Source organism: Genypterus blacodes, unplaced genomic scaffold (genome assembly GCF_046128005.1).
Source record: "Genypterus blacodes isolate CSIRO-AG114 ecotype Tasmania unplaced genomic scaffold, CSIRO-AGI_Gbla_v1 ptg000032l_1, whole genome shotgun sequence".
Classification (NCBI taxonomy): Eukaryota; Metazoa; Chordata; class Actinopteri; order Ophidiiformes; family Ophidiidae; genus Genypterus; species Genypterus blacodes.
Window position 1 is genome coordinate 8859486 of NW_027466845.1, and position 21992 is coordinate 8881477.

General features: G+C 46.5%; 1 protein-coding gene across 1 annotated transcript in view; it reads left to right on the forward strand.

Moving 5' to 3' along the window:
- sik2b (salt-inducible kinase 2b) overlaps positions 1 to 18605 on the forward strand; it is a 42225-nt gene extending 23620 nt beyond the window's left edge. Inside the window, exons 7-15 of the mRNA XM_076146331.1 lie at positions 3320 to 3546; positions 4478 to 4630; positions 5107 to 5262; positions 6776 to 7007; positions 7095 to 7388; positions 10307 to 10464; positions 11863 to 11976; positions 12233 to 12321; positions 13015 to 18605. Coding sequence (XP_076002446.1) covers positions 3320 to 3546; positions 4478 to 4630; positions 5107 to 5262; positions 6776 to 7007; positions 7095 to 7388; positions 10307 to 10464; positions 11863 to 11976; positions 12233 to 12321; positions 13015 to 13642 — 2051 coding nt within the window. The 3' untranslated portion in view covers positions 13643 to 18605. The remainder of the gene's footprint in view (positions 1 to 3319; positions 3547 to 4477; positions 4631 to 5106; positions 5263 to 6775; positions 7008 to 7094; positions 7389 to 10306; positions 10465 to 11862; positions 11977 to 12232; positions 12322 to 13014) is intronic.
- Positions 18606 to 21992: the final 3387 nt, after the last annotated feature.

A 21992-nucleotide genomic window follows, 5' to 3' on the forward strand; every position in this document is an offset into this window, starting at 1 on the left:
TTTTTTTTTGTTGCGAGTGAAATTTGAAACGCCAAACAATCCATTCTCATAAGAAATCAGAGTCGATACTTATAAATAAAAAGCTTCACCGTCCTGACAGAAAGTACTGGAGGGAGGACACAAAGCAGAAGGGGTGACACCAGGTCAGGTCAGTCAACAATGAATCACTCCAAACAAACTTTCTGTGTGACATCACTACAATATGAAACTATGTGTTGTTCAGAGGCAAAAGTGAAGTGAGAACATCGGTTATGCTGGGCCGAACCTTCTGTCCTCTGTAGGCCCCCTAGCCTATGTGGTTCTTCAAAGGAAATGAGGTGCAGCCTCTGTCTCTTTGAGAAGACTGTCTATATGAGGAGCCTCGGTTAGCCTGTTTGCTTTCAGGAGACTACCCGTCTGTCTGTGTGTCTCTCTGTGTCTTAGAGAAGACGTCTCTCCGTCTTTGTGTTTTTGAGGAGACTGTCTGTCCGTCTGTCCGTCTGTCTGTCTGTCTGTCCGTCTGTCCGTCTGTCTGTCTGTCTGTCTGTCTGTCTGTCTGTCTCTCTCTGTCTTTTTGATGAGACTCTACCTGTGTGTCTTTCTGTCTCTCTTTTGTGTGTCTTTTTGACTTGTGCTCTCCGGCAGCATGTTAGAAGACTTCCTGTCTCTCTGTGTTCCTGCCCGTCTGTCTCTCTGCAGCTCTTTCTCCACGGGGGGTGTGGTGAGCGAACCGTCCAGGTTTCTTCGCTCAGGACCTTGAAACAATTAAGTCATAAGGGGAATGTAGGAGTATAATGTCAGCCGCAGTGCCAGACTGACACTCAAGCCGCCCCCCCACCCCAGCCCAGCCTCTGTTCCCTGAACAAGGAGAACAGAGTGTGCCGTTTCCTCACTGCGCTCACCGGCCAAGCCTGCGGTACGCGGCACGGCCTCGCACCACGCAGCCAACTCTTCCGAGAACATCCCAACACTTAAGACCTCGTGGTCTTACTATCGTTAGACGTCTTTAGGACCGTGCTGCTGTGGTAAACGTGTGTGTGTGTGTGTTATGGATAGTAGAACACGACACCTAAGGAAAATAAATGGTTTGTTTTGTGTTTTACCTCATCTTCAGTGATTCACCCACACTTGATGTTCTGTTTCTGTCTTACAAATTAGATTCTTCGAGTGGCACTTCACAAATACTTTTCTTTACTTAAGACACCACATAACATTTATGGAATTTTGGAATGCCGTTGGCCAACTAGAAGGCACTCGGATAGCTCATATCTCTGCCAAGGCCAAGTAGTGCTCCAGTTATAACTCTCATTTGATTGAACTTTTGACCCTTACCATGTCCACTTCCAAAGTTATTGACAAAACTCAAATTTTTGTTTTTACAGCGCCACCATCAGGTCGATTGTTGTTTTGCGTAAATAGTGATCAGCGTGTCCATCAAGTTTGGTTCCAGTCTACTAATTATTTCACAGTGATGCAGCACGGCCATAAAACTTTGACAGATAGATTCTCGCAGAATGGAAGAAAGATAAAAACCTGTTGGAACTGATTCAGACAGTTAATGTGTAGATTTTTGTCACATTTGACCCGAAAATTGTCTGTTGAACTCTGTGGTCAATCAAGTTTACAAGCTTGGCTAGCCCAATGTATTTGTCAGAGCTGAGATACGGCAGTTCTCCATTTTGGGCCGATTTCCATCTCGATCAGCATCAGTCGATGGTTTTGTTATGGTTGTGGTTAACAGTAGGGCTATGGTTACATTTAGCTCCGTTTAGCATCGCCTCTGCCTGTGGAGGCGGTGTTCCGGTTCAGGAGCCACAGCCTAAATGTGTGTTTTGAATTGCCTTATTCTCATCTTCACAGTCTCCTCAGTTACTCATACTGGATGTGTTGATTCATCTGATGAAGATCAAGATAATAAATGGCATATCATTCTCTGCGCTGCTTTTCTGCTCTTCAGCTTCTGACAGACTGCAAGTGTGAACCGGATGGTTGTGTGGTTGAGTCACTGTGGTGTAATGTACTGGCTAATAACAGTCTGTCAGTCAATCAGCTAGCCACTCATCAGTCAGTCAGTGCAGACCCTAGCATAGTCCAGCCCTCCCTGGTGATTAGAAGCTTTGAGAAATGTGCACAGCCTCAGCTGTTGCTATAAACAAACTGTAGCAACCAGCAGTGAGGCACAGTTGAGTCGATGAGTAACGTTTGAGAGAAACGCGCTGTATTTGAAGCAGTTCTTAACTGTGGGAGTTTAGTGGCTAGACAAGCTGCTTAGATGGCACAGCATGAAGTCAGGACGCAGCACAGTGGATTATTCCATTAATGGAAGAAATCGGGTTTGCTGATCCAAGGGTGAAGTAGGGAAAAAAACGAATGTATGTGGATGTTAGATCATCGAGGCACTTGTAAAGAATGTGCGGCAGGGAGTTCAGATTGGCAGGCAGGTCCCAGAGCTTTCTCTTAAGAGCTGCCGGGGCCTCTTTCCGTCACACAATTGCTTTGATTTCTATGGTTGAAATCTGATATTTGACGACCTGAGGGAAGGGAACAAAGGGACCTGCAGAAGATGTATGTGTAAAATGAATGTCTGCACTTTGAAAACCCTCTAAAGTTGCCATCATAATTAACATAAATGGTGTGGGAAGTGACGTTTTAATTTGAGAATTTGCTGCACAGTGCCTTTGAAGTGTATAGAACAGAAGAGAATGTATACACGGCAGAGGCTCAAATAAACATCAAAGACCAACCAGCAGGGTTTCTGTTGGAAAAGCAGACCCCCGTGTCCGGTCAGCATTATGGTTCGAGTAATCCAATATTGGAGATAAAGGAAGAAAGACATAAAGTCTGTCTCCTATGTCACATGTGCTTAGCGGTAGCAGCAGGCTATACGAGGAAGGTCGCAGTGTGGCAGGCAGGAATGCAGTGCCGTCAGTAGGGGTGAAGTCGGGCCAAAGGCGTGCAGCCGGGGGAACTGTAATCTTGTTAAGAACCCAACTGTGTCTGACGTCAAACCCATCTATCCTCTAACAAGAGGTGAGAAGCTCACATTAGGATGGGGGGGTGAGGCGGGGCGGAGAAGTGTAGAAGCACTGGAAGACGCCAAGGAAACACAGTGTGGAGATTTGAAGCCCCTTAGTGTTATCTCGGCCCCATTTCACCTGAGGTACATTTTGAAGGGCCTGACCTTTAGAGATCCAATTTGCTTCCTCACAGCATATCCGAAAAGTGCTCAGCATTGTCAAACAGAAACACGGCTCTAAAATATGGATGGCTATAAAACTGTTCTCACATCCTCTCCTTAAGTTTTCCTTCCATCAACATCCTTTGTCTGTTCTCCTTTCAGACTGTGAGCACCTGATCCGCAGGATGCTGGTTCTGGACCCATCCAAGCGTCTCTCCGTGGCCCAAATCAAGGAGCACAAGTGGATGGCACTGGATGTTCCAGTGCGGAGGCCTGTTCTGTACCAACAGGCTGTATCTCCTGAGGGTGCAGCAGGCGTCGGGGAATACAGTGAACAGGTTCTTCGCCTGATGCACAGCCTTGGCATAGACCAGCACAAGACCATAGAGGTGAGGACTCAAACCCTTTGTTCTGCAGAGATATGGAAGGATGAGGTCGGACCTTCAGACTGTAGATTGTGCATAATACTCTACTCTACTAGGGTGGGAAAGGGTAAGTATCCAGCAGTTTAATGGGCAGATGTGCAGTCTCATAACTGGATGTGGAACAAGGTCCAGACACTTAGTCTCTGAGGCTGGGTTGATGTAGTATAGACAATTTATATTAGCTTTAATCTAAATAATACAATAGTAAAAGAATATCCTAAAATAAATCATCCTGCACAATTAATAAATGAAATGTTTTAGAATTTTCTCAACATAATAAAAAAATATATAGATATAGTTTTCAACACATTACAAATTGGATGTCGCTGTTCCAAATATATGGCAATATAAGCACAATTCAGCAAGATAATGTTACAGTGACTTATTTCATACAAAACAAAAATATTCTTCTCTATGCTGATGACCTGATACTCTATGTGAGCAATCCAGGGAAGTATTTTCCAACTGTTAAATCCTGAGGGAATGCTGCTCATTGTCAGCATATAGATTACATTTTCCAAAAAGTGAAAGCTTTCCAACTAACATTTTGGCTCTTAGCCATTCAGTTAATGTAAATGTTTGACATCGTGGGGTCAGTATCACCAGGAAAAAGCGTGTAAGATGACTTTGAAAGATGGTGTACTCTTCCTCTTTCTCCATCAGACAGTAAAGAAGAACGCGCTCACTTCAATGTTCTCTTCCGTGCCTGGTATTGTCTTATGTATCCTGTTCTTTCACCACAGCAATGACCCAGTTTTGTGCAGGGATAATTAAACTTTCATCTCGGCGTAACTTAACAGCTTAATAGCATAATTAAATCGTGCAAAATGGAAGGTGTGAGTCAGTAATGGCTTCGATTACAGCTGCCGTTCATGTTTTGCCTTTTATCCTTCAGTCTCTGCAGAACAAAAGCTACAACCACTTTGCTGCTATCTACTACCTGCTGGTGGAGCGTCTGAAGGCCCACCGCTGCAGCTTCCCCGTCGAACAGAGGCTTGACGCCCGCCAGCGTCGGCCCAGCACGGTCGCCGAACAGACGGTCGCCAAGGTAACCACGGGGTGTTAGGGCAACGGGGGGGGGGGGGGGGTCTCAGAATTGTACAGGGGATTACCATCTACGCCTGTCTGATCAAAGCGCCATTATTCACACCTGCACCCAGGAACAAACAAGCACACGGCCGGTCCCGTTCATTGATTTAGCCCGCCAGCTTCTGTCACGTCCGTCTTCACCTGCTCTCCTCCAATCTTCTCTGTTCTCCTTGATCTTAATGCCCCTCTCTGTCGCTTTATTATTCATCACTCTTTTCTGCGCGTCTTCTATCCCTCTTTGTGTGTATTTTTCTTGTATTTCTCCTCGTCTAGTATCCGGCTTAATTTCCTCGCTTTCAAGCGTGCATTACAAAGTCAAATCCATCGCGGCTCATCTCAGTTGTAATTGCTTATTATGGAGGATGTGGCGTTGGCTATTGGAGCAGGTCTAGTGATCTTACATCAAAGTCTCTTTCTCTCTCTGTGTCCCTGCAGTCGACCAGCTGTTCCGCCCAGGTGGGTTTGCTGCCACAGGGCATGCGTCTGCTGCGCTCGCCGGTTCTGCCGCAGGCTTCCGACGCGTTCACCTTCCCCCAGTCTGCGTGTGCGCCTGAGCAGAGCTTCTTCATGGAGGACGTCAGCACCCCCAAAGTGAGTCCATAGCCAACGCTTAAGGCTCGAATTGTCTGATATGTATGTGATGGCGGAGGGAGCTGCGTCTTGAGTCTGTCCAGTGAAAGTCTGTGCAGTTATCCCCATTAGTACAATTAATCCTATTGAATTTTCTCCCATTATATTCTCTACTGTTCCATACAGTAGCGCTTCTGTTTCCATCTGCTGTGTCGACAAATAGTTACTGTCAAAAAATTGACAGTAACTCAAACGTGGCAGCTTTCTGGCGCGTACAATTAGTCAATGTTGTGTTTATAATCGCATGCAGATTATAAACACAAAACAGTAAATTCCTATTAACCACAACAACAGTGTGGCGGCACTCCTTCAACCTGCTGACTTGTTCTCTTATGTAAGCACTCAGCCAGCACTCACATCAGACAGGACAACTGGTATCATACACAGCTCTGAGACAGACAGACACACACACACACACACACACTATCTCACAATGTGTTCTTCCTCTTTCTCTGCATTTATCTGTGCCAGCCAGTGACCTTTTCCTCCAGGCGTGTTGTTGAGCTGACCGACTGTTACAGAACACTGACTCCAGTGGTCTGAGTTGACGGCACACCTGCAGGACTACACACACATGCACACACACACACACACACACACACACACATAGCATCATTCTTCAAGAATTCTGCGTGCGCGTGTGTGTGTATGGGTTTTATCTGCGTGAATGGAGCCTGGTTATGTAAGCCGTCCTGTGATGATGATGTGACCTAGAGCGAAACTGAGTGAACACACATGGACAGGAAGCGGCCGCTGCTGATCCACTGATCTCGGCGCTCTGACTTCCTACCCATCAGCCAACACTTTGTCTGTTCTCTCTGTCTTTCCTTCTACTTTCTGGTTGCACTTCTCCCTTTTTTAAACCATGCTCAATCTTCTTCCTTACTTTTTTGTTGTTTTGTTTTTCTGTGTGTGTGTGTGTGTGTGTGTGTGTGTGTGTGTGGAGTAATAGCATTCCTAGCTCAGCTCTCGCTACAGAAAGCAGATGGGAATTCGGTAACATTGCTCCAACACCGGGCTCTATGGTTACTGCGGCAAATGTGTGTGTGTGTGTGTGTCTTAACTTTTAGTTAAGGCTCACTTCCTGGCCCTGCATTCCTTTATCCCCACCCTCCACAACACACACACATACTTCTGCATGCTCTAAGACACATGCACGCACACGCACACGCACACACACACACACACACACACTCCCTTCACTTTTCCTCACAGCATGAGAGCGACTCTGGCAACTGGAGGGGAAGAAGTGGGAGGAGAATGAGCAGTGGAGCCCTCAGTATCAGCCACTGCCCACCATCCAAGTGATCTTTGTGCCAGATTGATTTGTGTGTGTTTGTGTTTGTGTAATGATGAAATAATGGCTGATTTGACCAATAACATTCATTTGTGATTATCTCAATGTCACATGTGAGTGTTTACTGTCTGTGTTCCAAGTATATGAAGCAATATTGAATGTGTACACTGCTCTCAGGTGAATGGCTGCCTCCTGGACCCCCTGCCCCCTCCCACCGTTCTCCGCAAGTCCTCCACCTCGTCGCCTAGCAACATGATGGAGACGTCGATCGACGAGGGCATCGAGACCGAGGAGGCCGACGCAGAGGACGACCCGGCCCACCTGCTGTCGGCCTGTCAGACGGCTCGCTTCGGCCAGCGCCGGCACACCCTCTCTGAGGTCACCAACCAGCCGGGGCCTTCGCACCAGGGTACGCGCTGGTCTGCGTCGGGCACGAGGACATAGTGTCTAAAAAAGCAGGTTTAACAGAACTCTGCATCCATTTTCTGTCCACCAGGTAAACTTTATAGTCTGGGCCACAATCCATCCCTCGGCAGCGTGGACTCGGACATGGGTTACGACATGGGCTCCATGCACAGCGACCTAGGCCTGCTGGAGGACTCGCCCTCTCTCAGTGAAGTGGTAACGGCCAACAGCTCTGCCCACGGCGTTACTCCGCCCTCCTTCCTGAGCGCTCTGCCCGCCAACCCAGCGATGGCCGCCCTGACGTCCCAGCACAGGGAGACGCACAATCGCTCCCCCATCAGCTTCAGAGAAGGTCGCCGCGCCTCCGACACCTCGCTCACCCAAGGTCAGAACCAGCCGCCTTCCCTTTGAAGCTTCGCTGAATTGACCCGCTGCCGTGTGCATTCAAACCTCACTCCCTTTCATAGCGAGCAAAACCTTGGCGCTCCATTTAGGCAACGACCTCAATAAGCACGAAGCCGTTCTGCCACACAAATAGACAGACAGTGCCATTATAAGACGGATTTGATGGATGAGGTGAGAAGAGGGGGCTGTGAAGACCATTAAGTTCTTAACTAACCAGTGGCGACTAAGAAAAAACACAGCCTTGGTACTGAGAACCGTCAGGAGGTTATAATGGAGTGGGAGTAGGGTTTTCTTGTCAATATTCCTCCCACTGGAGTGGATTTGAGCGCAGCCAACAATTGCGGGAGGAGACATTGGTTCCTGATTTTGGGTTGCGTCCAAAGACCAGTGACACATTCTACACATCCAGAATGCAGAGAGGTCAAACAGGCTTTGACAGTATTGTATTCTGTTCTGAAAAAAGAAGAAGTTGCTGCCTCCTATGGAAGTAGATGAGCCGGGTTGACAGGAATTCATTCGGCGTGGCTGATCAGTCCTATATGCAGTAGGCAGCGAGTATTAAATGCCAGATTTGTCTTCTTAAGCCTGATAGCTGAGCCGCAGCGAGCTCGATCAATAAGTGTCACATAATGCATAGAGGATCCAGTTAGAGGAAGCAGCTCCAATTCTCATGACACAGACACAACACCCCAGCTGCAGCTGCACCCGCACACACACACGCACACATCCCCTCCGGATAGATGTGCCTCCCCCCCTCCCCTCTTTCACACACTTTTTTCTGCCTCTTCCTCCTCCTCCACCTCATCCTCTCCAGCCTCTCTGACGACAACGACGCCGATGATTCATGTAATGAATCACAGACAGATATTTGAAGGTTTCAGCCCACATCTCTCTCTCCCTCGTTCTCTCACCTCCTCTCTCACCTCTCTCTCTCCCTCTGCCTTGCTAACTCCTTATTCATTCCATTTTGTGCCTTTTTTCAGTTTCATTCTGTGTAGAAGAAGTCAAAACATAAGAGGGAGTGTGAAGTGTGTGTCTTTTTAGTTTTACCTTGAGATCTGTGTTTGTGTGTGTGGTGCTTATAAATCACCTGTACTTTAGCCTTGTTGAAACTGTAATAATAGTGTGCACTGCTTCTGTATAATCACACACACACACACACACACACACACACACACACTCCCTCTTGGTGTTAGCAGTTATTAATTTATTTCTCTTGGTAATCCTCTTTGGAGAGCGTTGATGCTGTAGATGCTTCTGCAGACTGCTGACTCCGGTTTTAAATAACTCCCACCCTCAGGGTGAGTCAGGTCCCCACCGTTCACAGCCACAACTTGTCAGCACTGGATGGGGTCCTTATCTGAGCAGCTCGCTTAAACTAACACACACACACACCCACAGCAGCCCTGTGACGTACATCCAGTCACGGCGTCAGTGAGGGCGATGAAAACGCTAACTGGTCAGCCGGGTAATTGACGTCAGAAAGGCTCAATCTCGACGAGATAGAGCCAAAAGCGTCTGCGCTGCTCTATTAGTGAATGTCTTGAAAAGCTGACATTGGTGACAACCCATGAGAACAACAAGCACGCTCTGAGAGGCACAGCGAGGTGGAAAACATTTATGTACATCATGTATCATCACCAATGTACTATAAAAGACGACAATATTAGAATAAAACATTCTGGTCTAATTAGGCAGAAATTAGTTCTCTAGACCAGAGGGGAGTTGCTAAATTTGTGGTTGATAAGACAATTTTTAATTTTTTTGAATTTAAAATCTTTTTTTTTTAACAGATTTTTCCCCCACAAATTGAAATGTCTTTAAATACACATTAACATGAATCAATTATGGGGCAAATTGGGGAATATTCTGAAAAAGTTAACCCCGCTGTTTTGTAAAACTAGAGAAAACCAGAAAAGCCCATATCTTGGACAAGGACGGAGCGAGAGAGATAACATTTCAGACACGGCCTCAAGGCTCCAATGGCATCATCTTTATGACACTACCATCATCTGCTGCAAGTCTGGGGCAAATTAAAATTTTGGTCAAATTTCGGAAAAATGAACCATGGACCTAAATGGTTATTTTTGTAAAAAGCCCATATTTTGGTAGTGGAAAGCGCCTGAGCGCTATGACTGAAACGGAGATAGCAGAAATAGCTCAGTTGGGTAGAGCGTTGGACTGAAGATCTACATGCCTGGTTCAATCCCAGGTTTCGGCAGAAGTCGCCCAAAGGGTAATTTTGGTAAAAGGCCCATATCTTGGACAAGGAAAAAGCTAGAGCTCCAGAATTTCAACCACATCATCTAGATGGCACTAGGATCATTTGCTGCAAGTTTGGGGCAAATAAAAATTATGATCAAATTCGGGGAAAATGTCATAGTAACCATGGACCAAATGGATCATTTTTGTGAAATGGACAAGGATTTGAGAGGGCGCATTTCTCTCTGTTGAATTCATATATTTGTAAATCTGATTTTGAAAGAGTCAGTGCCTCCCCAGCCACGAACCTCACCGCGAACCTCACTGCACGTCACTGAATAGCTTAGAATTGAATGCACAATAACAGGGTTGCTATGTTAATACATGGCAGTAGGCCCAGTTTGCTCCATCTCTCCATCAGTTTGGGGGTCCTTGGCCTGAAAAACGTTTGCTCTAGACATTGAGTAATATACAGGCACGAGGAACTGCATCAAGCCAACATCCAGCTGAGCAGAAGTGTGTGATTATGGATCAGGTTTGCTGATCTGCTTTGTGGTTGTTTCCTCATCCGTGTTCCTTCCCATAGAGTGGTCGCCCGCACAGAGAAAAGGATTTACTACATCTTCTTATTTCCATTGGTTTATTGATTGCCAGTGTTGGCTTGATTCAGGTTTCACTTTTTTTTTCACTTTTCAGGTCTGGTTGCGTTTCGGCAGCACCTCCAGAACTTGGCGAGGACCAAAGGCATCCTGGAGCTGAACAAAGTCCAAATGCTGGTGGAACAGATGGGCTCGGGAGAAGCGGCAGCCATGGGCCCTATGGGACCACAGCACCATTTGCACAACCTCCTGGAGGTCAGGATCACACCTACCTATACTTAGTTTTTCAAAACAGATTTGACATGGTGTTGGCGTCATTTCAGCATAGCAGATTTCTATCCAGTAGATAGGTTAAGCCAGTGGTTCCCAAACTTTTTCTTTTGTGCCCCCCTTTTATAGATCAGAAGTTATTTCCCCCTGCGCCCCCCACTTTGGGAACCCCTGGGTTAAGCCTTTATTGTGTCCTGTATAACTTCTGTTGTTGTGTCGCAGAAGAAATAGCACGTGGGACTGTGAAACGCTGTTATCTCACCAAACACGGTCCAACGTCCATAAAAGAAAACAATGTCAGTGACCTCATTTTGATGTAATTGTCCCAGAAAATCATTGAAATTTTTGAATATTTGAATTGAACTTTCCTGGCCTCATATTGGCTAAACACCCAGGCCAGGCTCTGGGGGCTGTTGTGTAACCCAGGGAGAAGCAGCCAAATGTGGCTTGTTTACTGTCTCCCATCATCCCCCGGGCCTGGAGCCTGGAGTCTGGGTCAAAGTGAATGCGGCCATTGTTGAAATCACTTACCATAGTAGTGACTGGCACCGAAACAAAGAAAAACAAAAAAAGAGAGACACACACACACATATACACAAGTTGATGTATTTGCACACACTGGGGTGAATGATTTGTGGGAGGATACGTAGGCGTCTTTACTGTAAGCGGCAGCAAAATCGGAAGATAATGTAATTATGCTGCTCTTTGGTCCAGCTTCCATTTAATTTGCTTTTATTTCATTTTACCGACATGCGTAATCCAGAGGAGAAATCCAGTTAGACCACACGATTACAGGAAAGGGGGGCATAAAGCTTTCTGTGACAAATCTGTTTTGTTAGCTAGTTGTGCTAATGCAGTAGCTAGCTGTGTTTTGTGCCGTCAGATTCTGTGCTGTTCTGAGCGGAACACGCGCATGCTGACTCAGCATGAAACAGAAACCCCATTGAAATCTTAAAGTCTGGACTCACTTTGGCTTTTAAAATGTAAACAGACGACTTAATATGCGAACTCTGTCACAGCTAAGCCCAAGTATTGGCCACCTGTTTGAGCTCTGATCGGGCTAACTCTGCTACAGCTAAACTAAGCTAATTCTGATAATGTTAGCCGGGAAATACTGGAAGCAACGCTGCACAAATTAGCCAGCGACTCTCAGATGGTGAAGTGAATAACACATTCGATAGCTCAGGCTATCTCGGGGCTTTGTACTGAACACTTAGTACTGTTATATTTCTAATTCAGCCATTTTAGTTCAGTGTTATTGTCTCCTAAATATGGGCGTAATATTGTATCTTTGGGTCTCAATCTATTCCCATCCTTGGGTCTTGAGGCTACGTGATGGCACTTTGTTTGAACGTGTCACTCTCTTTGTGTCTTCGGTTGAAGGGTGAAGCATCCAAGCAGCAGGAGGACCTCGCTTTGTACCAAGGCGGAGCGCAGCCGCCACTGCTGTCCCGCAGGCAGAGTTTGGAGACGCAGTACCTCACTCACAGGCTACAGGTAACATCTACACTTGGCCATAATGTCGTTACTGATTACAGATTTAGAGTTTACAGATCAAACTTTGTTGACGCTCTCCACATCGCGCATGGTGTCACACACTCGGCTTATCTAACCATCTGCATAGTGGAGTCATTGATATCCTCTGGAAAGTTGAGGATTAGCAGCAACAATGATGGAATGGAAATGTTTGTAGCCAGTTACCATGGCAATTACCCTGAGCACAGTCATCAGTACCAATCTGTCTCGTGTCCAGGCCGGCGTCTTGGCGAACAGCCCGGCTAGCTGCCAACTCTACTGCAAGGAGGCTCCTCGAAGTTTAGAGCAACAGCTGCAGGAACACAGGTAAACACCGGTCACACTATACTGTGGCTTAGTTTGCTTTTATATCCACCACTACGAATTTAACCTTTACAGCCTTTCACAATATCAGACAAATAAAGGTTTAATGGTGGAAAATTTTAATTGTGTTTTCAAATTTGGAGATGGGATGTAAGTTGAAGCGATATGTCTGCAATGTTGGATGTGTTCATCCAGGAAAAGAGAAAAAAACACACAGACAACAAATAGGTCGCCACAGAAACATGCAGATTCTATACCTTCTGACCTCCGTAATCTAGTGTCACGGTTGCACTATAGGCTGATGTCTTCATTGAAGAACAATTGGATTAGTGCTTGTAACCCTATCAACAACCAGCTAACGCCCATTTCAATGGGGTCCTGACAGGTTCTATGCAACATGAAACCAACCAAAGTACATAACGTTAAAAAAATCAAAGATCAAATCCGAGTGCAGAATTTAGAAAGCAAACTACAGTTTGTCGATTCACATTTGTGCACTAACACACAGTTTAGCTTACATACAATAATCATTACACTATAGAGACGTTGTGGTGAGTGTAGCCAAGTGTATAAACCCTGACCTCAGAAACTGTTTATAATTGCAAATAAACTCTAAATAGCTGACGTGAATCTACAAGAATGGAATCTCTCACCGTCGCTGTTTCTGATCCAAGTTGTCTCTGCTTCTCACTACAGGCTGCACCAGAAAAGGATGTACTTACAGCAGTCGCAAGGTTTGGGCCTGCAGGTGTACTTCAACCAGATGCAGATAGCGGAGGGCTCCTTCTCGGCTGGGGGCCCCCCTCTGGACTCAGTAGTGTCACAAAATTCCCCTCAGGGCCCCCCAATGTCCGCTGCACAGCCCCAACAGCAGGTCAGTCCTCAGGCCTCGCCTCCCTTCAGCCACCCCCACAGTCTGAGCCCTCTGATGGAGCCTGGAGAGGGCCTGGTGTTTGACCCCTACATGAGCCACCACCACTACACCCCGCACCTGCCCCCCGGGTCCCACCTGCACCACCAACTCCACCATCCCCAGCCCCATGAAGCCTCCGCTGGCAGCCTGAGCTATGGCTACCCCATACCCTGTGAGCAGCAGACAATGGGACCTTCTGCAGCGGCTCTTCACCCGGAGCAGTACGACTTCCAGCTGGACCCCGGATCCCTGCTCCCACCTTCCCCAGGACAGTCCGTAATGGCACCCGGGCTTCTGGTGAGGCCGGGGCAGTCGGAGGGCCTGGGCCTGCCTGAGCTCCAGAGCTCCCTCCTGGACAGTGAGATGATGGAGACCGTGGACTCCCAGCACGGCTTCGTACTGGTCAACTGAAGCCAGTGTGGGGGGTTAACAGGCAGTATTAAGCAATGAGAACCCACACAGCATTAAGAGCAGAGTGGATGGAGATGTAAGTGGAGGCCATAAGCGTAGCAACAGGGAAGGAAAAGTGTTAATTTTTGTACGACTAATACAAACTCTATTTCATAGTTGTGATGAACCTCAGACAACCTCTGTACCAAATCCTCCCTTAGCCTACCTCCCTTTCTCCCTCTCCTCCTCTGTTCTCGGTGTCACCAGCTCTTTGAGGCATGAACGGGTCCGACGTGGCACAGTGTGAGCCGAGGCTTTGCCAGGCTGGTAGGCAAGGCCGTAGTCATGGACGTTGTGTCGCCTGTGAGGTGACGAGCTCGTCGGGACTGCAATGTGGAGCCCGAGGACGCCGCGGATCCCGAAGGCTGCCAGCGTGCGGCGATTTACTTAGAAATGGTTTGGAAGTGAACTAATTTAGGACAGACTGACTGGCAACCAAAAGCACAAAAGGCTGGCAGTGCTTTTTGTATTGAAAATAGGACAGAATCACCAACAATAGACTGGTGCTCAAAGCACTCTTGTGCAGTCTTTTATTCCTGTAGGTGGAAAAACAACTGAACAAGAGAAAAAAGCCCTCATTTATCAGGATCCCATTGATATCACCACAAACTCAACTGTGTTTGTCAGGAAGGATTCTTCACTTCACTCACGCCCGCACAAAAGGTTTCCACTCTAACATGCAGCGTTTAACATTAACCTGCAGTCAAACCTATAGACAACTTCCAGAACCTCCAACCAAGTACACACACACACGCACGCACACACACACACACACACACACACACACACAGGTGGTGATTAATGCGCCACCTTCCTGCCAGCTGTTTTACTACCTTCTACCTTTGTGCTTTTAACCACTTAAGCCCTGGAAGGAAAAATCGCCGCTATCACAGACTTTGCATATTTCTTGTTCTACGGAGCTCATTTTGCCAGGCAGCCTTGCATATAATATCCACAAACATTCAAGGAGATGGTTGTTCAGTACGTTTTGACCTCCGGCTCCGTTTGCCGCTCTGCCTCTGTCTTCATGCGGGCACTGACGCTCTATTTTAAGGTAAGGGCCGTTATGGCGCTCCTCCACTAGGATGCAGCAGCTTTCATGCCCGCTGGGAGGGACTTCCTCCTGGTAAGTACAATAACTATCCCCCATTAGACCAATGTAAAAGACAATGTCCTGGTACCTGGTCTGCTCTGGCTTAAGTGGTTAACAGTGCTGAAACTGTGTATTTGCTAAAGACGCTAAGATTCTTTCAGTAGCACAAACGGACTCGTGCCCTCAGGCTTTAGCCTCAAGTGAATTTATATTTTGTGGCGTTTTTTATAACTTCAACTACTGATCCTGATTCTCTTCTTACACTACTGATCTGCTTTCTCACCTTTCCGTCTGAACGCACACACTTCTTAGGTTTGAAGTCGGGACAGTCGACAGTTTTCACAGGGAAAACGCTCGCCGAACAGTTGCATTGTGGGTCATGTGTCGGGCCTGATAAATGAGGGCTTGTGTAATTATCGTGTGTTTGGTTAAGAAGTTGCAGTGTTAGACAGTCGATATTATTCTATTTTTGTGGCAATATTGAAGCAATATTAATCCTTGATGTTGAGGGGATTATGAATGGAAGCCTCACCTGTACAGCCAACCTCTGATTGGTTCCTGGGACCTCCGAGTCGTCATCGGCATCGCTGGAGCCGATGATGTAACCAGGAGTTGATCTTTCGCTTGGCCAGCTTGTACAGGGACGAGCCGGGGGACGGTCGTGTGCGTGTGCGTGTGCGTGTGCGTGTGCGTGTGCGTGTGTGCGTGTGTGTGTGTGTGTGTGCTTCTAATTTGTCATTCTACATTTCTCACATTATGCCTGTCAACACATCCGTCACCACTGAAGAAGACGAACGCTGTGTCCATCGTCTCAACACAGTCAATAGTCATCAATACAAATCCCGCACTCACTTTATTGGTCGATCAGATTCCTTTAGAAGCTTACTTCCTCTGTGTGTGTGTGTGTGTGTGAGTGAGTGAGTGAGTGAGTAAGTGAGTGAGTGAACACGATACAAAAAATGTCGAGTACATTTAGAATCATGGAGCGATCCCTTAAATATTCTCTGTGTCAGATGTCATGAAGGAATGTTTCCTCACTGAGGCTGAGGCCGCTGTGAGACAAAGACCACCTGAACAACGGTGGATCTTTACCTGACAGCGGGCGACGCCCAGAGGAGAGGACTGTTTTTTTTAGCACTTAGACTGTGTTGAATCTACTTGAAGCTCACAGATTGGAATAAAACAAAAACAACAAAACAGGTTTTCATTGGAATAAGGTGACGGCGAGCGACACAGGCTGGAGACGGGACTCCCAGAGGTCACGGGGTCAACCTGTAGGGCTGCGTTCAACTAATTCAGTCGGGATTGCAGTTGCTACCCCTGTACACCACTACTATAGTTCAGAGCTCACTCGTGGCCAAGTTCCGATTTGGTTAGCGGTGGTAGTTCAAGGCAACTGGAAGTCCTGTTCCCCAAGTCACTTCACTTCTGGGTCGGTCGCTACGTTTAAATGCACACTCCTTTTTTCTGTACTTCTGTTAAGGCAGAAATTACGAGTAAGACACGCATGGACATAATTATTAGCACCCTACATGGGCGGGGCTTACTCCAATTGTCAAGTCAATCAATTTGTCCCGTTATCTCAATCTGTTACTCTCTACTTTACATCCCATATGGGGCCAAGCAGAGGGAATTATTGGCTTCAAACTGGGAGATATAACACAAACCTCTTCTGTCTGTCGTCCTTTGACCTTTTGTGTTTTGGTCGTCTTGCCTTGAACTACGACTGCCACATATCTAACGACCTGGATGTGCTGACCGTGACCTGGACAGGATGGTTTGTCTCGGCCGTCTCCGATGGCGACTTCACTCTGCGATCCCTGCCTGCATTAGACGTAAAAGGAAAAGTCCACCTCAGAACACTGATACACTGTTTGGCATTATAGAATGTAAATGTGGGCCATTTTGTTTTTGGTCAACGTCAAAGCAAACCGATATCACATCACATGCCATAACATTCACACCATGTATACAACATAGAACAGAGTGGACGAGAGAGGAAACAATGTCCTGGTGAGCGTTCACTCTTTTAAAGGGGGAGTCCACCATTTCTCCACGTCCCTATACAGGCACTGTTCAAAGTGAGGGGACCTCTATGACATCACAGGGTCTTGTCCCGCCTTTATAAGATGCAAAGCAAATCGTCTCAGAGCGGCTTTAAAGATTCAGCATCGACGAGTTGTGACCTTTGACCTTCTCTTACTTTGGCCATTGCAGCCTAACACGTGTAAACTCTGTGGGCTCCACCTTTAAATGTCCTTCACACTCACTTTAACTATTTGTTCTTGTCCATTCTACCTGAGTTACCGGAGCAGGCGTCGCCGCTATGGTTACCTGCGGCTTCGTGCACCTGGCACGCTGATTTGGAACGACACAAAACCATTAACCAAAACCGCACTTCTGATAAAACAATGGCCCTGGCCGCCTGCCAGCCAATCACAAAGGAGCACACAGAGATTAATCTGCTGCAGAGGAGCCAGTTTCGTCTCAGCTGACCAGAATTCTTTGTATGCCGCCAAACAGGTTCTGTGATCTCACCCCGGTGTTCACAGGCGAGACGGTTTCGCTCGATTTGCATTGATGCTTTGCCTTTTAATCACGAGAAATACGTTCACGCCCAAACTCCCTACAGCACCGTGTTTTCTCAGGAGCCTGACAGACTGAAGCGGGTGTAACCGTGCGGGAGTGTGTGAGCGGGGAGTTCACCTGGACGTTCTGTTTGGTGCTGGAGTCGTCAGGCTGGAACGGCGTGGGGACGGTGAGGGAGAAGCAGGGGAGGGAAGGGGGGCTGGTGGGCGCCTTCAGTCTACAAACGAACCACAATCTAAAGGAAAAGGCCTTCCTCCTCCTCCTCCTCTCCCTTTGCTCTGTGTGCCTTCCATTCCATCGGACGTCCAGATTCTGAAACAAAATTCCACGAAAGAGAATTCCACAACCTGATTTTGAAAATAATTTAACCGTCCACTCAGAAACAAAACAGTCACAGTGTTTCTCAAATTTATCACATTTTATCCTCAATTTCCATTTCTTACACTTTTCCGCTCGTGAGGTGGTGATTACTTCCTAAACAGGGTTGCACACACACACACACACGTCCTCGCCTAAAAAAAATCTAAACACACACAAACACACACACTGAATGTCTCACTGTGACAAATAATTGGAAATCTGATATTTTTGCTACCATTTCCTTCGAATGAGGTCGTCATATGCCAGGTACCAACACACACACAAGTGCATACACACACACTGGAGATGTTTTGTTTTCTGAGTTTCAGAATCAGAAATCCAATGAGTGGAATGTTGAATGGTTTCATTTAATAACTCGGTGTGTTTGTCTACGTGGAGGGTTTGGAGGATTGTGGCGTCCCACAGGGTTCTGTTCGTGTGCCTTTTACTTTGACTTATTTCCAGTCTAAATCCAGAGAGTTGTCAGCGTTCCTGGTTGTGTCCTGTCTTTTTTTTTTATCATTGGTTGATTTTATTTGGGTATGAAAGCAGAGCCAGGTTCTTACTAAAGGTACCAAACCAAAGTCCCTCAGCAGTTTTCCCTGTGCGACCCAGCGTGTGGCGCTCTGGAGCTTGTTGGTCAGCTTCTCTGCCGCGGCCGCGCTCTCTCCCGTCGGTTGATCAGTGTACGCCATTTTAAAAGTATTATAGCAATATTGCTCTAGCTGATGATTCTAGTGGACATGTTTCCGAATATCATAATTTCACCTCCTGACGATAAAAAGAGAAATCTATCAATAGAAATTCAGTTTTATATTTACCTTCATTGATGTTGACCACACATAAGCTAACTTGCTGTTGAGATTAAAAAGGTTTATTGAACTTTGTTGTGTCTGAGTCTTTTGTTGTTTTCATGCCACTTTGTGTGTTGATCAGGTGATTACTGAGCTGCTTCACACACACACACACTTGCACAACTGTTATGGCATTGTTGTACAGGCAGCAAGAGAAATTTTGTAAATCGTCGATGGTTTTTTAAAGGGACAGTCCACCAATTTCCCTTATCAGCTTGAGCGTATTGTCACCATTCAGTCTATGCAGGCTGTTGTGGCAGTAGAGGGCGCTGTGCTAAATAAGGGACCTCTAGCGTCACACGGTCAAGAGAGTTGCACACATTCATTATTGCTTTGGTTTGAACAAAATTGTTTCTGGGTAAATGCGAGGTCGGTTATGTTGCATTCAGCTCCTCTTTTTAGTTCAGCGCCCCCTACTGCCACAAAGACCTTTATGCAGTTGTAGCGTTCCCACGACACCAATCGACTGTTTACAATCTGGCGAGTGAGTCATTTGTTGTGACGTCATTCTAAAAACACTGTTTGTGTTTGCGATACCTTTTTCCCCGAATTGAAAACTTTCTGTAACTGCTCATCTGATGCAGGATTGCAGGAAGTGGGCTGTGTGGCGGGGGGAAGGGGGGGGGGGGCAGAGGGGGTAAAAAAACCCGAAAAAAACCCAATCTTGCTGAGTGTTTCGTATAAACAGTTGAGTCACAGCCTGAACTTGTCTCAACCGCAACGAAAACGCCCGAGGCCGCATTCCAGCGGGAGTTCCACACGAGCGGCTCAGAGGAAATCCTAGGAAAGTCGTGGAATTTTAAAAATGTTTTTTTTCAGGCAGGGAAATGATTAATTCCTGTTCTTGGGAAACTTTGCCAAACTAGGAACAATCAAGAGACATTCTTGTATCTTCACTGGTTCCTTATAACCGGCTGCTATAAGACCACTTTACTAATTCTGCCAATTTTCACCAGATGAGAGCAAACAGGCAGCACTTCTGTCATTCAGGATTTCAATTTTTATTATCTAAAAAATGATGAAATATTTGAAAACCCTGAATGGGCGGTTGAAAGCCTGAAGTCTGAAAGCCTGAAACCTGTTGGAATGATTTCTCTGCCTGAAAGAATGAAGACGTTAAAAGAGCCTGAAGGAAACTTGCAGAGCTTTAATAGGGATTTTTTTAGCTGAAAGCATTCACAGCAATTATTCGTACACAAAAAGGGTCTGAACCACATCTTGAGCATCACAAGTCATCTTAAAAGATTTGCCACTCGTGAACTTTCCTGGAATCTCTACTCTGCTGAATGACCTATGACCTTTGACTGAGACACACCGCTAAGTCATGTTTTGCCCCGGTGCGATTCTCTAGATAAGGACAGTAACTACCCACCTTACTCTACCTTCCATTCCTTCTACAGCGCCACTGAGTGGACAGTTATGGTATTTCATCCCAAGTAACCTGGAAGTCCACTTTACTATCTGTTTCTAATTTAGACTCAAATATAAATGTAAAGATCAAACCTCAGCTCAGGCTTAAGAAGTCCTTAGCTGGGCTCTGATTGGACGATTCAAGTGAAACTAAAAGCCTCATTGATCCTTGACATTCAGAGTAAAAAAGTGGAGTTTGAAACAAGAAGGAGTCGTTAATGCAGCTGGGGAGCGGCGGCCTGCTTCTCTGACAGGATCACGCAAAGAGAACGTGGAGATCAAATCCGCCCACAGACAGAGAACAGCTAATCCTGCTAATACAGCGCCAGAGGTGAGCGGGGGAGCGAGGGGGCGATGGAGCACGGGAGGTCAATCCCTTCATGGAAACTGGGGTCCGGCTTCTTTTCCTGGGATCTCCCCGAGTGATTGTTGAATTGTTGTTAGAGCTTAGACAAAAACCCACGAGGCTAAAACGCAGGATGGGGTCACACCGACACACACACACACACTCACACAAATCAGACTTCAATCAACACGTGGAGCTCAGCGCCTTCAAAACAAAGTCAACAAGACACTCTGAAAACCACAAGTTACAAAGGGCAAATGTAACGCATCTAAGTCGCCTGAGTCATCGCCTGCTGCTCCTGCATGGCAGATAAAAATAGAACCAAACGGAGTGTAAAGGGAAACGTGACACCGTGCAGATGTTTACTGGTGAATTCTGCTTATTTACGTTGTGTGTTCTCTACACGCCGCTCTCTCTTTCTCTCTTTGCTCGTTTTAATACATTATCATAATATCACAGGCCTGTTCCCTCATCACAGTGTAATGACATCAATGGTTGCCGTGACAACCGGGGGAGTGCAGACGACAACATCCTACTGCGGCTGTGGAGCGGGAGAGCACAGAGGCATTCAGGATTTACTGGGAGGGAAACGGGAATGTCGGAAAAATGATTTGTGGGGTTTTTTAATGCACTTTTCAGAGAGCGACGTTAAAATACATCAGGGAGAAGACGAAGATGAAGGGCAGGTGTGTGTGTGTGTGTGTGTGTGTGTGTGTATGTGTGTGCGCCAGTGTGCAGCCTCAGCCTTCTCACTGAACACACTCTGAACACACACTGGACACACTGGACATAGGCTGCAAGGAGGACATGGAAGCCACAAGGACACACACACACACATGTAAGGGACCTTTGCGACCTTGGGGTCATGACCTTCACTATCAAGCATTTTTCATTCAGCCTGACGGTAGCGCTGTAATAACCAATTTGACATTAAACACATAGAACAAGATGTATCGTCTCTGCCCCCGTCCTTACAGGCCACGCCCATTTGTGCAGGTCTGCGATTTCCTCCATTTTTGATTTTTTTTTCAGAAACTTCCTTAATTTTCCCGAAACTATTTTAACTCCATTGTCACAAAATTGTACACAAACAACGTCCAGAAAAAACATTTGTCATTTTGCTTTATATATTTTGTAATGATTTGTCATAATTTGTAGTCAAAGTAAAGTGGGCGTGGCTCATTAGACACAAAGTGCTGCAGCATATTAATAATTTAGTCGACTGCAAGCAAACTTTGAGCACATTTGCGTTGAGATCTCATGTAAAAGACAACATTCTGTCCATACACACACACACGCACACACACTGTGACTGTCCCTGATATGAGCTGGAGAAGATTTGTACTGGAAAGATGAATGAGTGCCACATTTGTGTATGTGTGTCTGTGTGTGTGAGAGAGAGAGGGGGAAAAGAGAGATAGAGAGAGGGGAAGAGAGAGAAGGACACAGAGGAGAGATGACAAGGTGACTTAAAGGAAGAGAGTGGACCGATGCTTCTCTTCTGTCATTCGTCACCCTGAGAGCATCTGCCCTCGCCATGTGTGTGTGTCGCCTGTGTGTGTGTGGGCTTTGCTCGGCTCCTTTCATTATAGATGATGACAGAGGCCCGGGAGGAGGCTGCATTGACGTCAGGACTCTGAGCTCCGTCGGGGGCTCAGG